The 17993-nt window shown below is 45.6% G+C and overlaps 1 protein-coding gene across 1 annotated transcript in view; it reads right to left on the reverse strand.

Moving 5' to 3' along the window:
- Window positions 1–17993, reverse strand: part of pdzd8 (PDZ domain containing 8) — a 40878-nt gene that overhangs the window by 20016 nt on the left and 2869 nt on the right. Inside the window, exons 2-3 of the mRNA XM_086258198.1 lie at window positions 8182–8307; window positions 5613–5715 (exon numbers count right to left, since the gene is read on the reverse strand). Of these exons, the coding sequence (XP_086114324.1) occupies window positions 5613–5715; window positions 8182–8307 (229 nt within the window). The remainder of the gene's footprint in view (window positions 1–5612; window positions 5716–8181; window positions 8308–17993) is intronic.

The following is a 17993-nucleotide window of genomic DNA, read 5'->3' on the forward strand; positions in this document are numbered from 1 at the left end:
CACAGAGACAGAGACACACACACACACAGAGACAGAGACACACACACACACACACAGACAGACACACACAGACAGACACAGACAGACACACAGACACACACAGAGACAGACACACACAGACAGACACACACAGACAGACACACAGAGACAGACACACACACACACAGACAGACACACACACACACAGAGACAGACACACACACACAGACAGACACACACACACACAGAGACAGACACACACACACAGACAGACACACACACACAGACAGACACACACACACAGACAGACACACACACAGACAGACACTCAGACACACACACACTCCTCGTGCCTATGGTACGACAACTTTTCTCGTGCCTATGGTACGCTGCGCAGAAAAACCTTGCCCCACACACACACACACACACACACACACACACACACACACACACACACCTACCTGCTCAGGAGCTTAAACAGCAGAGTAAACATGGACTTGTGTTTATTAGTGAACCACATAATAATAAATGTTGTGCACTCACAGCAGCTGAGACACAATCCTGGCAAACACATGATCTTGATGTTCACTGGCACTAAACTCTTCTGCATGAACTCTGTTTACTTACAAATGAATGTGTTTGTGTTTAAAGGTCAGTTTAAAAGCTGAACTAGTTATCAGCTCTTTGCACTGTCATTGCTACTGTAGCAAAAAGTGCACATACAAAACCATAGACAGGTCCTCATCATATACGTCAGGCTAGTAGGTGTGTGCAGGACTTCTACTACTTTTCTGAAGTTCAACGTTTGAATCTTAATCCTGTTAAGAACGACAAAGTCATCTTATGTTCTGATACAGACGTATCATTTGTACCCCACAAACAATGCTGAACAGGAAGTGAAGTACTAGATGAGTCATTGTTGTAGGCTGTGTGTGTGTGTACTGCTCATCAACCTTTCATCAGGTGTCTGCAGCAGATTAAAGACACAAAGACAGCCACACTGGAACATCAAACAACCACTCTAATGGTGCAGGAGGTGAGAAAGGTGTGTGTGTGTGTGTGTGTGTTGTGTGTGTGTGTGTGTGTGTGTGTCTCTGTGTGTGTGTGTGTGTGTGTGTGTGTCTCTGTGTGTGTGTGTGTGTGTGTGTGTGTGTGTGTGTGTGTGTGTGTGTGTGCGTGCAGTCAATATTCACACACTGAGTATTGACTGCAATGTGAGAAGCCTGTAAAACAGAGTGGAGAAGGATCAGATATTGTGTCTTGAGGAGCAGGTGACAGCTGCAGACAAGGCTCTCAAATGTTTTCAAGATGTGGGAGCTGGGACCGGCTGCATTAATGGCTAAACGAAGCATCTGTGAAGGCAACGTGCTGAATGATATACACGCAATGATATACATTGCTGCTTTGCAGCAATATATGATGGCATACAGATGTAAGTATTGTTCATTTCAGTACGACAATACTGAATATTGCCAGTACTAACCCGAGTCCTGCAGACTGAACTTTAGGCAGAAAGTCTGAGTTTTAAAGCTAAAGCTGTTGCTAAAACATGGAGTTTTTAATCATCCACACACGAACCTCTTCTTAATACTACTATGCAGTGCTCATGTATGTAAGGCTGAATGAGGCACGCTGTATTAAAGCACTATTTAAGAATCAGTCCATTTATAATGAGCCACGCGGTCAATAAAGGTCCGTGTCTACAGTTCTTACATGAAGCGTGACTTGATCATGTTCGCCGCTTCGTTTACAGAGCAATCATTGGATCAGGGCTGCCTGCACACGTGCGGCTCATTGGCCAGCACTCACTTCTGTTTCTGCTTCAGACTTAGGAAGCTCGGCCATAGACAACATCACACACACACAACAAAGCCGCCGACCGTGTAGATCACCTGACGTGTGCTCATACACACATTGCATGTCTCTTTGGTCAAGCTGTCAGCAAGCATCAGCTGAGGCCGGTGAGCAGGCCAGATGTACAAACACGCCCAACAGACACGAAGCCGCCTACTGCCATCCCCCTTCACCTTTAGCACGAACACGCTTCGCATGCACATGTGTGCGTTTGTGATACTACACTATACAGTTATTACCTGTAATAAGCTCTATGCCATCACTCCCTGCTGTTAGTTTAAGTGATGAATAACCAATAAGTGGCAGTTTGTAAAACGCCACATTTCACGATAAAGACAACGTAGCAGTTAGACCGCCAACCAGCCCGTCTGCTGCGAGGGGATCTGAAGACATTTCAAACCCATTTTATGAGGAATGCTGAGAAACCTGTGAATCCTGGCGTCCTATTAAATCCAATTCACTTACAGCAAATATAAAAATAGCCGTCTGCAGCTTATGGCATGAAGCTAACCGTCAGTGACAGCAGGTTATAAACAGAACAACACCCCCAGCAGCACCACGTCTGCACAGCAAGTCTCAGTTTGTACTAAATACTCATGTCAGACACGCTCAGGTGTGGACAGAGAGCTGGGTAACACGAATCATTAAGCAAACACTAAGAAGCACCGAGCCAAATGTCAAAGCTATCAGCACCAGTTTATCGTAACGGTGAATAAACCGTATTCTGCAACTGAAAAGGAGACGGAACAAATAGAGCTCTAATTAAAACGCAGCACGTCTCGTTCACGTATGGACACTTTCTATTGTTTGTATGGACGAGGAAACAGATATGGCGTCACATAAGCATGTCACACAGACTGTCAGGGATCTGCCTGAATAGAGAAGGCCCCCTACGTGACGGCAGACACACAGTGCGGTGAATCGCAGCAGCTCACACTGGGCAAAATGCTATTAACACAGGACAGGCAACGGCCATATCTGGCAATCAACAGAGGGAAAGGGAGAGAAAGATGGCGGTTTGACCTTTTCCAGATGGTATAGCCTTTAATCCTTACTACAGAGTCCTGCTGGGGACATGCAGACTGGAGACGTCTGATAAATTAGGCTCAAATGCCACCGTGAATCTGCATTTGTATGTGTTCATTAACAAAAAAGGGACACGAGCGCTTTGAAGTGGGTCCACTTGGAGAGGCCTGTGCTCGTGGCGATGCTCGTCGAGTGTGTTCATGCATCTACACTTTCCACTGAGCAAGGCTGGAGTCACACAGCGCCTTCACTTTGTGCCACCTTTCTGTGAAATTGCTCTAAACGTTATAAACAACAATTGTATGATGACAATTACAGTGTTCCCTCATCCATCCATCCACGGTTAGCCTTATTCAGGTCGGGTCACGGTGGGACTGGAACCCATCTCAACCAGTCTGAATGTGGAGAATACGCAGAGCGTTAGTAAAGTGAGGGCCGTTATAAGGACGAAGGACAGCAGAGGTGTTTGAAGCTACTGCAGGACAGGCATATGGTAGGGAGACAGAGGCACTGACAACATGAGAGCAGCGACAGTGAGGTGTGTGGTACGAGTGGCAGATGGGTTCGAGGGGGGGTGGCATTACAACAGGGGTCTGCTCAGAGCCCCTTATGTTTGCAATGGTGATTGACAGGCTGACAGAGCGCGCCACGCGGGAGTCTCTGTGGACTACGATGTTTGCAGACGACACCGTGATCTGCAGTGAGCTTAGAGAGCGGGTGGAGGAGAGCCAGGAGAGGAGGCACGGTGTGGAGAAAAGATGAATGTAGGTATGAAACAGAACGCACGTGAACTACAGCCAGTGAAGTTTAAATATCTCGAGTCAAACACCTGAAGCAGAAAACAAGAGAGGTGAAGGAGTGAGTGCAGGTAGCGTAGACCACGGCCTCGACGGGCGCGGCCTCGACGGGCGCGGCCTCGACGGGCGCGGCCTCGACGGGCGCGGCCTCGACGGGCGCGGGGTCTAGCTGTGACAGAAGGATAGCAGAGTGAATGTGCAGTTTACAAGATGGTGTATGTATGGTAGGGAGAGGCAGAGCTGGAGGCGGCACAGTTGAAGACGGGAAGGCTTTGATTTGGTGCGAGCAGGAAGGAGCAGATTAGAAACGAGTGCAGGACAAAGTTCAGCCTCCTGCAGCCATAAACACACGTTCATGGAGGGACAGCAAACAAACACTGGACAAAGAGTGTTGGATGGAGCTGCCAGGCAGGAGCAATAGATGGAGACCCCAGAACACTCATGGCTACAGTGAAGGCACACGTGTGACAGGATGCTGCGCTAGTGTGAGGCGGAAGCATCTGCTGTGGCGTCCCCTAAAGGCAGCAGCAGGAAAACACAGCATCTAACTGTCCTCTACAGAGGAGCTTTACAGCCGTTTTCATTCCTTTGTGAAGTCTTTGAATCCCTGATATTCAGACACTGATACAGGCAGAGCACATTTCTGTTTGCTAGGCCTCGTCTTCACGTATCCGAGCGTACACATTCAACCTGTCGACTGTGTTTGTGGCGCTGACGAGCTTATAATAATGGCACACTGTGTAGTCCATGCAGACCATCTAAGTCCAGCTTTGGTGAGTAAAAGTCTTTTTACTGCTGCTTATAACCATGAACACACACGTCATGTGAGATTTCACAGAGAGACAAATAAAAAAGCTGAACTTCAGCGGCACAAACCTGATGCTCTGATCGTGTCGTGTAAACGCTGAATAAAAGAAACGCTTGGTGCTGAGATTTTAATGCCCCCTGCTGGACGACAATGCAACTCTCCCAAAGTCATTAAACACCACATGAGAAAACAGTACAGGCCAATTACTGTTCACCACAATAGAAATCATCTTTTGAGGCATCGCAAATGTCATCCAGGAGTGTGTGGCAAGTATACGGGCACCAGGCTGGAGCCAGAGCCACAAATTAAGTCTGACATTTCCCTCTAAAAATGCTCATTAGTCAAACAAGCCGGATGTGATAACTGTAATATCTCTAAATTGCAGCAATTAGAAAAGGTTTGCCGCGGGGACATGAACATTTTCTTTGCCGTGTAAAATGTCAACAATGGGACAATCTCATCAGCCAGAATCAAAATGAGCCTGCATTACTGTCACTATGACAAGGTGTCCAATAAGCAGCACCTGCTAAATAATCTGTGCATTACCCATCAGTCTAATTGAAAAGTGTCCTTCTGAAACTCAGCTGACGGCCTCAGCAATCACACTGGATTGGTACCAATGCAAATATAACTACTTATGTGAGCAAAAACCTGGGTCTCATCTTTGAAGGGCCCAACACAGCAACACAGTTCATCAAAACGCCCTCGATACAGCCTGCTCTCTGTGCTCATGTAGAGCTGTGCAGCAGCGCCCTCTCCTGGCTCGGATGAGGCACTGCTGAATTTTCTAAAACGTTGATGGAAAGACACCAGAGACGGCCAAATTCCATCCAGAGTAACTTTGTGCGTTAGAAATGACCTCGACCTGTCCTGTCATTGGGAATAACCAGGACCAATCAGAAGTGGGGATGTGAAGAGGAGGCACAGGACGCCGCGCCGTTTCTCAGTATTACACGTCTGTGGTTTCATGTGTGGACTGGGTGGGTTGTTACTGTGACAATTTTATATCAACAGCATATTTAGAAAGTTGCTCCTGTGTTCAGTCCTTACTTTGACCACTGTATATATTGCTGATACCACCGTCCTGTATTACAACATCGATGTCTGACAGACATGGAGAATAAAGTTATGAAACGAGCTTCCTTTACCTTTTTGATGGAACTGCGAGCCTTCTCCTTCCACTGGTGGCTGCTCAGCTCCAGGGTGCAATGGACGTAGGTTTCTCTGTCATAGGAGCCCAGGATGAACAGTCTGAAGAGCCCCAACAAAAACACATTCAGAGATAGCAGTGAAGTCAGATCTATCCATTGGCCTGAGTGTTTGTAGCTCACCATACTGGACAAGACAGAGTTTGGCCCAAATATGTAAAGGAACTACACAACACGACATGTCTGAGTGTAGCGTTTACACATCCTCTGTGTCGCCTGAGCCAGCACTCCATTGGACTGCCTGTGGGTCAGAGTGTGTGGTCAGCACAGGTGAGCTGCAGGACGACGTGAAGGCTCATGTGATGTGCCTTACTGTCACAGCCAAACACTCAGTCATGAAGCATCTGAGAACATTTACTGCAACATACGCATGTTATCATCAGCACAGGGACCTGTTCTGGATCAGTGCCGTGCAGTCCTGTGAAGAAGCTGACATCTTAATCAAAGTTGAATCTAAATGGTTTCTGGTGCCAAACACAATGCAAAGCCATCCAATGGGCCAGACCGGCCCCGCTGCAGGGGCTTCTGGGACGCCAGTGACTCGACTGGTTTAAATCAGACACATTTAAAAAAGCAGTGGTTTCTTTGCAGGTTCAGACCTGCATGTCAGTGGGAACATGGTTGTTTCGTGGTTTTATGTTTGAGAGCCAGTCACTCGTGTGTTTTAGCAAAACCAGCAAACACACAGGTCATCATCATCATCATCTGACTTCTCACCACCGACTGTAAACTGTAAACATTCCTACTGTACAAGCAGCTCCTCCCACTTTGCCAGTAAGCCTCTTTGTGAAAAGGACAGAGGGAATGGGAAATGGACTCACTCTCATGGAGCGCTCCCACAAAGCGCTCTATGCAACATGCAACATGCCACAGTCACTGTCTTCTATGCTGTTAAGTACTCCCTAACTAAGAGCAACCTGGGGTTAACATGTTGCCCAGCAATGTTTGGCAGGCAGACTGGGGGGTGGAACCACCAGCCTTTGCATCAGTACCTGCTCTACCCAGAGGAGTATCACTCTGTGGCTGTAAAGCAACTGTTACATCCCACGTTTATACAAATCTTTGTGTCTTTAAAGTCTGTAACAAAATAAAACAGTTGGAGCAGAGAAAGACAAACACATGACTGCTTCACAGCATGCAGAAAAATCACATCTTATGCTCCAGTAAACCAAGTCCCCAAGACCCTCTGCAGACCCAGTCTGGACTTAACAGACGCACGAATGGTAAACCAGTGGATGCTTAGCTCCACTGGACAGCTTATTAACCACATGATATTCAGTCAGATGCACTTTGTAGTACAGAAAGGGAGAGACACTACATATTTAAAATGTGATTTAGTAATAAGATCCAGTCATTTGGTGGCCTGTGAAACACAAAGCATGAAAGAAACACACATACATCGACGACACGAGCTAACAAAGGACAGAGCTGTCAGTCAGAGCCAGCCGAGGCTAACAGCTCCAATATACACGTGCCAACCTTGGACAGAGGAGGGTGTGTTTGTCTCTGAAAGGAGACTCCTCTGTCCAACATCATGGACTAATGTACAAGCTAAAGTACACACAGGCAAAATGTGACACCATAACAAGTGGGTGTAGTGCTTCCCTTTGGAATAACACATTCCCAGTGGGCAGGGTGTGGGCCAACATAGCATTAAATCTATCGTTTTTATTTCGATAGCATAACATTATGTAGCTCTTTGACTACGTGACCTTAGCAAGTAGGGTCATCTGGAAAAAAACTCTTCTCTCCCACTTACATGGGGTCACGCTGTGGATAGGTCGCCAGACTGTAGGGCTGCCACGATTGGTCGACTAGTCACGATTACGTCGACTATCAAAATCGTCAACGACTGATTTAATAGTCGACGCGTCGTTTGAAGCTTTGTAAGATCACAAAGGACGCAGGAATAAGTAGCAGGATTTAAGAGTGTAATAACGGACTGAAACAGAAGATGGCAGCACTGCATGTACAAGGATGCCAGCTGCCGTTAAACCCCGAAGAAGAACAAGCTGTGTCCCAGAATTCATAGCGCAGCCCAGCTCAGTTTCCAACAATGGCGGCAGCTAGTTAGTTTTAATATTACTCTTATTATTCTTTCTGGGTCACAAAATAAACGTTTAACATATTTTCAGGGAGAATGTAGCTGTGTAAACCTCAAATATCTGCTCAGTTTATCAGGACACCACATATTTTCAAAAGCGCTCCGACGTTTTCGGAGACGTCTGGGAGAACACCCCGGCCTGGTGGTGGACTCAAACTCGGGCTCCACCCTGCTCCCCTTTTTAATAATCAAAATCATAAAATCAGCTAAAGATTTTAATGCACGCTGGTGTTACTAACATGACAAGAATGGCCACGTTGAAAAGTTACCAACATGTATTTAAGTTCTGTTGTGATTCATTTCACGTCTTAGTATTTTAATGTACTTTTGTACAGGGACCCAGTTATACAACTATAGATCAAAGTTGCTGTGTGACAACCTACAAACAGAGATGAAGTGTCTCACCTGCTGCACTCAATGAGGCTGACTTTGAGCCGTCCTTCTACCAGCCGGCTGTCGTGCACTGACAGATCCAAATCACAGGCTGAACCGTGCAGAGGCTGCACTTGGAAAGGAAAGAAGGGCTTGTACCTGGAACAAAAACAGCATACGTTCAGTTAGCTGCCTCCTGACAGGGGACACACACTCCCCTCCTCCTTAAACGCGAACTTTAATGGGTTACCTTAAAGTAGTGCCAAGCATGTTTCAGCTACCACTCAGTGAACAGAGAATGCTCAATCTGGTCGTTCACATTGTTATGACAGGAAAGACCACAACGAGATTTTAGTGTGACACCAGTTATTAGGGGTGGGGGAAAAAATCGATACTGTGTAGTATCGTGATATTTTGTTTGCTAATAATGTATCGATGCAGGGACAGCAGAAATCGATATTTTGTTACAAAAAAGGTTTTCGTGCTCTGACTTCAGAGCACGTTGATCCTTTTTCTGAGCAACAATCCTGACACTGTCCAAATGTGTTTAACTGTTTTTTATGGCAGCAATAAACAAGACAGTTTACTGATTTTAATTTAAGACATGTTTTATTTTAATTAAGTTTAAAACTTTTTTTATTTAATGTAAAATTATATTTTGTTTTAATTTACTTTCCAATTCTTCAGTTGCTGAAGGGGCTGCATAGTTTTCATATTGCATAGTTCAGAATAGTTATAATTGTACCAGATGGTTGCATTCAGTTAAGCTGGACTAGACTGTAATACAAACCGTTCAGTTTGTCAACAATAAAACTGAAATGAGAGAAAGACTGAGTGCGAGACTTTGTTATTAGATAAATAAATATTGATAAAGTTTACCTTTATGTACAGAATCTGAATATCGCAAAGTATTTAAAAAAATTGCAATAATATCGTATCGTGAGTTAAGTATTGTGATAATATCGTATCGTGGGATGTTTGGTGATTCCCACCTCTACCGGTTATGATACAGCGTTGGTCTAAGCTGCTCGGTAATACTTGTTAGAAGTCTGTTCACATCTGGGAGGGGCTGTGCAAAGACAAATGGAGCAGATGTTCAGCATGTGCACCACCGCAGGCTTCCTGTCCTCGACTCGTACTCCAACGTGGACAATCGGTGGGTAGGCCTGCTGTAGCTTACACATAAATATGTATCAGGGATTTTTGTACGATACTGTGTTTTCAAAGTGTAACAAAATGTAGAAACACAACACGAGTAATGATAATGACATCTGGTTGTAAATATCAGCACCTATTTTGGCCTCTCCCTTTCCTCTGGTGCTCGACAACGCCCAGCCTCATGTGGCGAGAGTATGAAGGTTTTGGGTTCGCCGACTTGCACCCACACTCGCCTGTCATGTGAGCTGTTGCAATGAAATGTCAGCAACATGAACTGACCTGATTATTGTGCTGTCTTTGAATTCAGCCCTCTGTAGTTTGATAGATCCATCCTTGCCTTCCTTACACATTACCCAGTCCATATCAGTACGGCTATACAGCAGGATATTTCTGCAGGAAATCTACGTCCACACTGTAACTGCAGACTTATTTCAACCCTACAGCGTAACACGTGCACCTCCAGAGCAGTGCAACCACTACACTAGCTAAATGCATACCACAACAACTTGAATGGTGTGAAAGGTTGCAGCGTAGGGATAAAAGGAGTTTGCAGTTATGAGAAGTGTTCCTACGAGTCTTATTTTAAATGCACTATTAAATATCTGCCGCAGGTTCTACATACGATCATATTAGAAACAAAGTAACTCAAGAGCAAATATAGCAACGCCACATCGATTGGTGTGCAAACCAACGGCCAGCTCATTGGTGTGTCCGCTGAAACGCACCAAAGAAAAGATGGAGCAAACAGACTCAGTCTCAACTTACTTGGCCCTCATTGGAGGGCGGCTTAAGTATCCAAGTAGCACAAAAGAAACATCCACAAATATTTCCAAAAATGAAGTGTTTTTCTTTATTTTAAATATTGTCTGATGAGACTGCAAACGTGAATGCAGATTCTCTCAATCTTAACTGAAGCCCTTCATTGAACGAACACAAACACATCAGTCTGTGCAGACACGTGGCAGCACTGCTGCTATCACTGTGTTTGTGTCACTGAACTAACACAGCCTCAGCATGTTTGTGCTCAGACCTCGGCCTGGTCCGGGCTCCGAGCCGTGCTAAAGGGACCTCTGGCTAACACGCCGGGTTCCTGTCGGGCTCGTAGCCGAAAACTAGCTCTACTGTCTGGGTCAACTTTGCTAGCGACGGACAGAGAGAGGCGCTGAAAGGACTGTACTGCTTCAGAGGCAGCAAGCACAGTGTTCAGTCTCATGCTTGGGTCATCAGCTCAGCATTGATGACATATGCTCACTGACGAGTACAAGTTCATTTTGAGTGGATGCTGTTAAAAGTCATTGATCACTTTAAGCTTGAAGTGGTCGTTGTGTCCTTGGGCAAGACACCTTAACTTACCGCCTACTGGTGTTGGCCAGAGGGGCCGATGGCGCGATATGGCAGCCTGGCTTCTGTCAGTCTGCCCCAGGGCAGCTGTGGCTACAACTGTAGCTGCCTCCACCAGTGTGTGAATGTGAGAGTGAATGAATAGTGGCATTGTAAAGCGCTTTGGGTGCCTTGAAAAGCGCTATATAAATCCAATCTATTATTATTATTATTATTAAAAGCGCTCCGACGTTTTCGGAGACGTCTGTTACCCACCAGCTCGACAGCTGACCGGGAGCTCGAGGCTCACTCGAGCCGGCGAGAACAGCGCACTCCCGACGCATCATTTTCAGATCGCTGCGGTCTTTTTGCTACTCAGGTTAAACATGATAAATGAGTCACTTAGATAACTTAAAAATCGTATTGTTTGGCTTTTTTCAGGGTTTGATTTGTTCCTGAGTAAATCGGTTTGGCTGAGATTAAAGTTACAGTTTCACACAAACGGAAAACTGATGAAACAGAATTACTCCAGTGTCCTGTTATATTTGACATAGAAAGAACAGACGCTGAGTTTATTCAACTCCACCGAGATAATCTGCAAATTTCATTCAAGTTTAATAAACTATCATCTTGTCTTTATTTTTAGTGAGCACCTGAAACACTTCCAGCTGTAAGCTCATGATAGTTAGAGCAGATGCTGCTGGACGCCTGATCTGATCAGTCGACTAAACGCAAAAATAATCGGTGACTAGCTGACTGTCAAAATAATGGTTTGTAGCAGCCCTACTTGAAGCTAACAGAAGCAGCCAAATAACTGTTTTAACGGCCCCTCCTTCAGCTGCAAGCAGATGCAGCAGCGATTCATTTACTCAAAGAAAGAACAGCAGCAGCCTGTGTTCAGTAAAAAACATTTAAATAAAACCCACCATGGTGGGAGGGAAACCAGCTTCTTTTTTCCACTCTAACCGTGTTTACAGGCCGTTCCAGTGTTTCTGTCTGACACACTCGACCAAACAAAGCAAACAAAAAAAGAGGAAAAGAAACCGTTGAAGAGCACAGCTGCTCCGACCTCGGTGAGCTGACCTTTGTCCTCAACTGAAACCACAAGTGAAAACAGTAAACATTGCATGTTTCTATGTATTAGAAGGCTTTTTAAAAACTGTGACAGCGTCAGATTAAATCTGCTTTGGGTGAATGAAAACAAACACACCGATGCTGTAACCGCCGTGTGTCTCTGCACAGAGCTGACAGACCAACCCAGAGCCAGCAGCTGAAGAACTGATCCATGTGCCGGGCTCAGGTTGCACATCAGCAGAATGACAGACTCTTTGGAGAAGCAGCTGTTAGCCTCAAACCACATTTCACTATGAGTGCCGATAAAAGTTCTAATAAAGTTATTTATTCACTGCTTAATGCATTAGTGATATGACAGTTTGCAGGGAGAGCTGTATGATGCCTGGGCTAAAGCTCCAGCACACATTTTGCTCCCAGCTGTGCTACTCAGCAAATCCCAAAGTCCAGTCTTCATTACATCATCTCATCACACTCGCTCTGCACGACTGTGGTGATGCAGGCTCGCATGCTTTAGCTGCAGTACTCTCCTCCGCACTCAGCACAGTGTGTCAGCGGCTGAACAATTAAATTTGCAGGTGAAAGAGGAAACAAAGAGCCACTGAGAAGACTTTAACACCTGTGTAGCATGAACATCTCTGATGCCACCCAGCACACCCAGCTCTGCAGAGAAAACAGGGAAAGTCGTCCCAGCATCTCCTGATACGTGATGTTCTGCTGCGTGGCTCCGTGCATATACTTGGTTGTTTACATAAGCTCAGTTCATTCAGTTTGCTTTTATTTATATTGTGCCAAATCTCAGCAGGCGCTGAAGGTGCTTCATGTAATGAATGACCCTCATTTAGATCATTTATTAGAGCTGATGAAGCCAGGATTGATTTTAGAGTCAGCTAACAACTCAACAGTAAATCATAACTCATGGAAACGTTAATCATGAAATATGGACAAAGAAGTTATGCTACAAAACAGAGCATCCACTGTGACATATTGAACTAGTCAGCCCCTGCCTTTTAAAACAGACCTGTTCATAAAGACTGTAGAGGTGGAAGCGTGACGGATGCTGGTGGAGCTCTCGCATCCTCAGCTTGGCTCTTCAGGCCTGAACTCCATCTGATTTGGCTGCTTCTTTTCCTCCACACTAGGGCTGCCACAAACGATTACTTTGATAGTCGACTAGTCACCGATTATTTTTGCGATTAGTCGACTAATCAGATCATCATCCATTGGACATAAAACTTACAGCTTATTGCACCAGCAGCATCTGCTCTTATATAACTATCATTAGCTTACAGCTTTAAGTGTTTAAGGTGCTAACTAAAAATAAAGACAAGATGATAGTTTATTAAATTTTAATGACATTTGCAGATTGTTTCGGTGAAGTTTAATAAACTCCTTGCTATCTAAAATATAACAGGACACCGGAGTAAATTCTGGAGCGTCTCACACTTCTGATAATCAGCTGTCTGCTTGACGTTTATTCAGCTGTGTAAAAACTATAACTTTAATCTCAGACAAACCGATTTACTCAGGAACAAATAAAATACTGAAAAAAGCCAAACAATAACATTTTAAGTTATCTAAGTGACTCATATATCATGTTTAACCTGAGTAGTGAAAGACGGCGGTGGGTTTGAAAACGATTTGCCGGGAGTCCGGTGTTCTCACGGCTCTAGTGACCTAGCCCCCGGCTAGCTATCGAGCTAGTGGGTAACAGCCGTCTCCGAAAACGTCGGAGCGCTTTTGAAAATATGCGGTGTCCTGATAAACTGAGCAGATATTTGAGGTTTACACAGCTACATTCTCGCCTGAAAATATGTTAAACGTTTATTTTGTGACCCAGAAAGAATAATAAGAGTAATATTAAAACTAACTAGCTGCCGCCATTGTTGGAAACTGAGCTGGGCTGCGCTATGAATTCTGGGACACAGCTTGTTCTTCTTCGGGGTTTAACGGCAGCTGGCATCCTTGTACATGCAGTGCTGCCATCTTCTGTTTCAGTCCGTTATTACACTCTTAAATCCTGCTACTTATTCCTGCGTCCTTTGTGATCTTACAAAGCTTCAAACGAGGCGTCGACTATTAAATCAGTCGTCGACGATTTTGATAGTCGACGTAATCGTGACTAGTCGACTAATCGTGGCAGCCCTACTCCACACACTGTGGGCCGTTCTGTCTGCGGTGCTGTGTGACACAAAGACAGCCCTGCTGCATGGATACTCTTACATCAATATTGATTAATATCCCAGTAATGACTTGTTTGACCACCCTAATGGTCACCGGAGTATTCGGGGGGTGCACCACCTTGTATGCAAACGGTTAAATGTTGTTTATGCTACATTGTTTCAAACTCTATGTCCCCCCCCCCCCCAGCCTCTCGAGCTTCTGGGGGGGGGGGGGGGGGGGGGGGGGGGCTGTAGTGTTTTATCACAAGCACATCCATGTGAAGGTTTGTTTGATGTTTGGTAAGCGTCCTGCCCTTTTTATGGCTTCACTGTGCTGTGTTTGGTGAACCAGGGATTGAACCACACACTGGGTGTGGGGGAGATTACCCCGTATGACCAGGATGTTGTTAGAAACAGTTGTGATCAGGTCACACAAACGCACCCCCATGACACACACACACACACACACACACACACACACACACACACAGTGCCTTGTCTTTGTAACCAAAGGGGGTTTTACGAGGGGAGGTACTTGTGTAAACTATCGTTTACTGTAACGGGGTTTTCCAATAAAAGGCAGCGAGCGAGGCCGGAGTCGGGGTCATTTTGTGGTAGGATTCGAAGTGCGTTCCTGAGACACCGACGAGGCCTCCCTTGTGTAAGTAAATCGATCGACTGCTGTTGCTTTGTTTTTCCTTCACGACAATAAGTCTCTACACCAGCAGGACGTGGAAACACAGACCCAACACAAATCTTCAAATAACACTGAGGAAATGTTAACATTTTATTGTAAGATCTCTGCTGTTACTGAAGTTTGGCTAACGAACCCACAGAAAGAAAAAAAAGGAGTACTGGCATATTAACCAAAATAAAAGAGAAATGGGGGGTTGTTGTTTATGTTTTCCATTTAGCCGAGGAATCCATGAACCATGCTTGTGGAAAGTAACGCGGTGTAAAACACGCCGGGACTGTATGCACAGGCTGTAATGACATCGTGGTCAGCCCACTGTCTGGGACTGCTGCTGGAGAAATGCCTCATGGGTATCACTGCAAGCTCACCATAGCTGCAAAGTACTCAAACACTACTGTGCAACCTTTACACACTGTTATTAAATACACTGGATACATACATGCATGAATAGGACCTTATTCCTGATTCAAGCCCCAGCTGTAAGCAAAGTTAGTGCACGCATGCACACGCACACACGCATGCACACGCACACACCTGTAAGGACTCACAGGAGTCAAGTAGGTCCAAGAGAGCAAAGAGGAAATCATGCTGCTGTGAGAGTCACCGCTACGCTCCAGCACATCGCTCCGAGTGGAACAAGCCCCGCCTTCATCAGACATGGTTAATTTTGTCAGTCTGACAGCTGGACTGTAGGCACGCCCATCAGCAGCAGCTACCTGCCACGTCTGCTCTGACTTGATAAGAAACCGCAGTGAAATTACAAACCACTGACCCGAGTTTCTCTTTCTCAATGACACAGTCGCTCCGCTTCCCTTTCTTCTGTTCCTGTCACTGCATAAACTAAATTGTGTTGCACAGAGCCTCCGTGACCGAGCGTGTCCCACTCTGACTCTCATCATGCACCCAACACAAACACTGACATGAGAACGAAAAATGCACTGTTAAGCTTACCTGTATAAAGCTTCCACTGTTTCATCAGGACAAAGTGTCCATGATGATTTTTAATAATGCAGAGCTGTCATTTCTCTCAGGCTAATAAAGCTAATGTTTGAAATCACAGGCAGGATTGTAGCATCGCCGTTCTCATGCTAATGTTAAGATTTAAAACACGGGGAATTATCTTGACAGGATGACAGCTACGCTGGAACCCTCTGTGGCTCATTACCAAGGTCAGAAGCTCCTCTGAAGGTGTAGTAGTAAATGCAGCATTACAGACAATAGCTACTGTGACCATCACTGAAACCAACACTCAGATGCTCAGCTGCAAGACGAGCGAAGCCAGGAGCAGTACCCTCCACGGGGGAAGACACTGGAGGCCGAGCAGCCAACTCCCTCGCTGTGCCCGAGAAGGACAGCAAGCTGCCCATAGCTGAGGCCAAGCACAGACTCACAGCCTTGGCCTAACAATGCTCGTGTCAGCAGGTCAGGCCAAATTATAGATAATAAAATACGGTTAAAAGTGGAACCTGGGGGAAGTTAGGATTTTGGAAATGCATGTTGTCAAAATGAAAATGACTTGATGTCACAGAATCGACAGCAGCATCCTTTGTCTGGAGTTTGGTACCAACATTTATGAGGACGATTAAACCATCCTTACAAACAACATGAATCGTTATTAACACTGAAAACAGAAGTTATAGAAGCTCCAAGTGGGAGCAAAGTCTGAAATGTGACTCACGTAGTGGGAGAAACTTCGAGCGAGGAATTTGGCTCCCAAATGCGAGTAAACGTGTCAAACCAATGCAGATGCTTCCACCCAGGAGCAGTGCATGCAACAGGAAGGTCATTATCGTCAGATCAAGATGCAAGAGGCAACCATTTAAGAGGGACAGCAGTTCAGCTGCAGCAGCTTCACTCACACGAAGGCCAAGCTTCACATAGAACTGGCTGCGTGTACGTTTACAGTCAGCGACTACGATTAGAAGAAGAAAATGCTCCTCTGCTGCTATGTGATGATATCGAACATCTGCTTCTCAGACTGAAGCTGAAGTATGGGCCGGTGCTCAAAAGGGACCAGTTCAGAACTGGCTGGAAGTCTCATGTTTCCATGGTAACGATGGCTAGGATAACATCTACATTCAGATCTGTCTAAATCGGGATGGGGAGCTCCAGGCCTCAAGACCTGCAGGTTTCAGATGATGATCCAACACAGCTCCTTAAAATGGCTAAATGACCTCCTCAGCGTGTCCCCAGGTAATGAACCCATCATGTGATTCAGGTGTGTTGACCCAGGAAGCTGCAGGACAGTGGCTCTTGAGCCTGGACCTCCCCACCCCACCTCCCGGGTCAGAAACTCTGGTTAACAGCGCACATGATGTTCATGCATCAGTACTTCCGCTAATATAGTAACGTAACACAAAGTGTCCCGAGATGATCGACGTCGAGTCCTATATTGATGCAATTTGGAGCAATATGCACGTGATAGCAGAAGAGCAGCGTTAGCTCAGTGAGGCCAGAGGGTCAGTGCAGTCTCTCAATGGAAAATATCAATGAAAGTGAAGCAATGCTAAAACTACAGACACTGGGCTGCAGGACCTCCATATCCTCAAAAGATGATCACCTCACTTTGTTACTGTGACACATCGTCTGAGTTTTTCTAGAAAGCAGCACGTGGTTTAAAAAATCTACCACAAAAACACAAGTTCAGTTAGGGCTCCAATCACAGCCTGGTCAGCTGTCAATGTGAACATCTGCCTGCACTCTCCAGGAAACACTTTCAGTTTAACGTCCTGTCATTGATGCAAACTGTGGAAAAGTCATGTGTGGAGGACGAGCGAGAGGGGACACTGAGACACCTTTACAGTAATCTAACAAGTCATCAGCATGTCTGATGTTACGGCACCTGCCTCTGTTCTACACGCTGAAGCTGAGCTGAGGAGAGACAGAGCGCCACGGACACGCGCGCCACGGACACGCGCGCCACGGACAAGGGTTGAGGTAAAATATTCAGGTGTGCTGTACACTTTTGTTCTGGAGAGGGAGCAAGTCAGAACTATCGGGTCTCTGAGGTCACATCGTTTTCAAACCCAGCGCCGTCTTTCGCTTCTCAGGTTAAACATGATATATACGTCACGCAGTTACTTAGTTTTAATGTAACTTTTATTACTCTCTGGGTCACAAAATAAACCTTTAAGATATTTTCAGGCAAGAATGTAGCTGAGTAAACTTCAAATATCTGCTGTTTATCAAGACATCGCATATTTGCAAAAGCGCTCCGACGTTTTCGGAGACGTCTGTTACCCACCAGCTCGACAGCTGACCGGGAGCTCCAGGCTCACTCGAGCCGGCGAGAACAGCGCACTCCCGACGCATCATTTTCAGATCGCTGCGGTCTTTTTGCTACTCAGGTTAAACATGATAAATGAGTCACTTAGATAACTTAAAAATCTTATTGTTTGGCTTTTTTCAGGGTTTGATTTGTTCCTGAGTAAATCGGTTTG

Source organism: Aulonocara sp. 'chitande type north' Nkhata Bay, linkage group LG13 (assembly GCF_057382095.1).
Source record: "Aulonocara sp. 'chitande type north' Nkhata Bay isolate Kocher_YH1m ecotype deep benthic linkage group LG13, A_spYH_male_GT1.1, whole genome shotgun sequence".
NCBI classification, from domain to species: domain Eukaryota; kingdom Metazoa; phylum Chordata; class Actinopteri; order Cichliformes; family Cichlidae; genus Aulonocara; species Aulonocara sp. 'chitande type north' Nkhata Bay.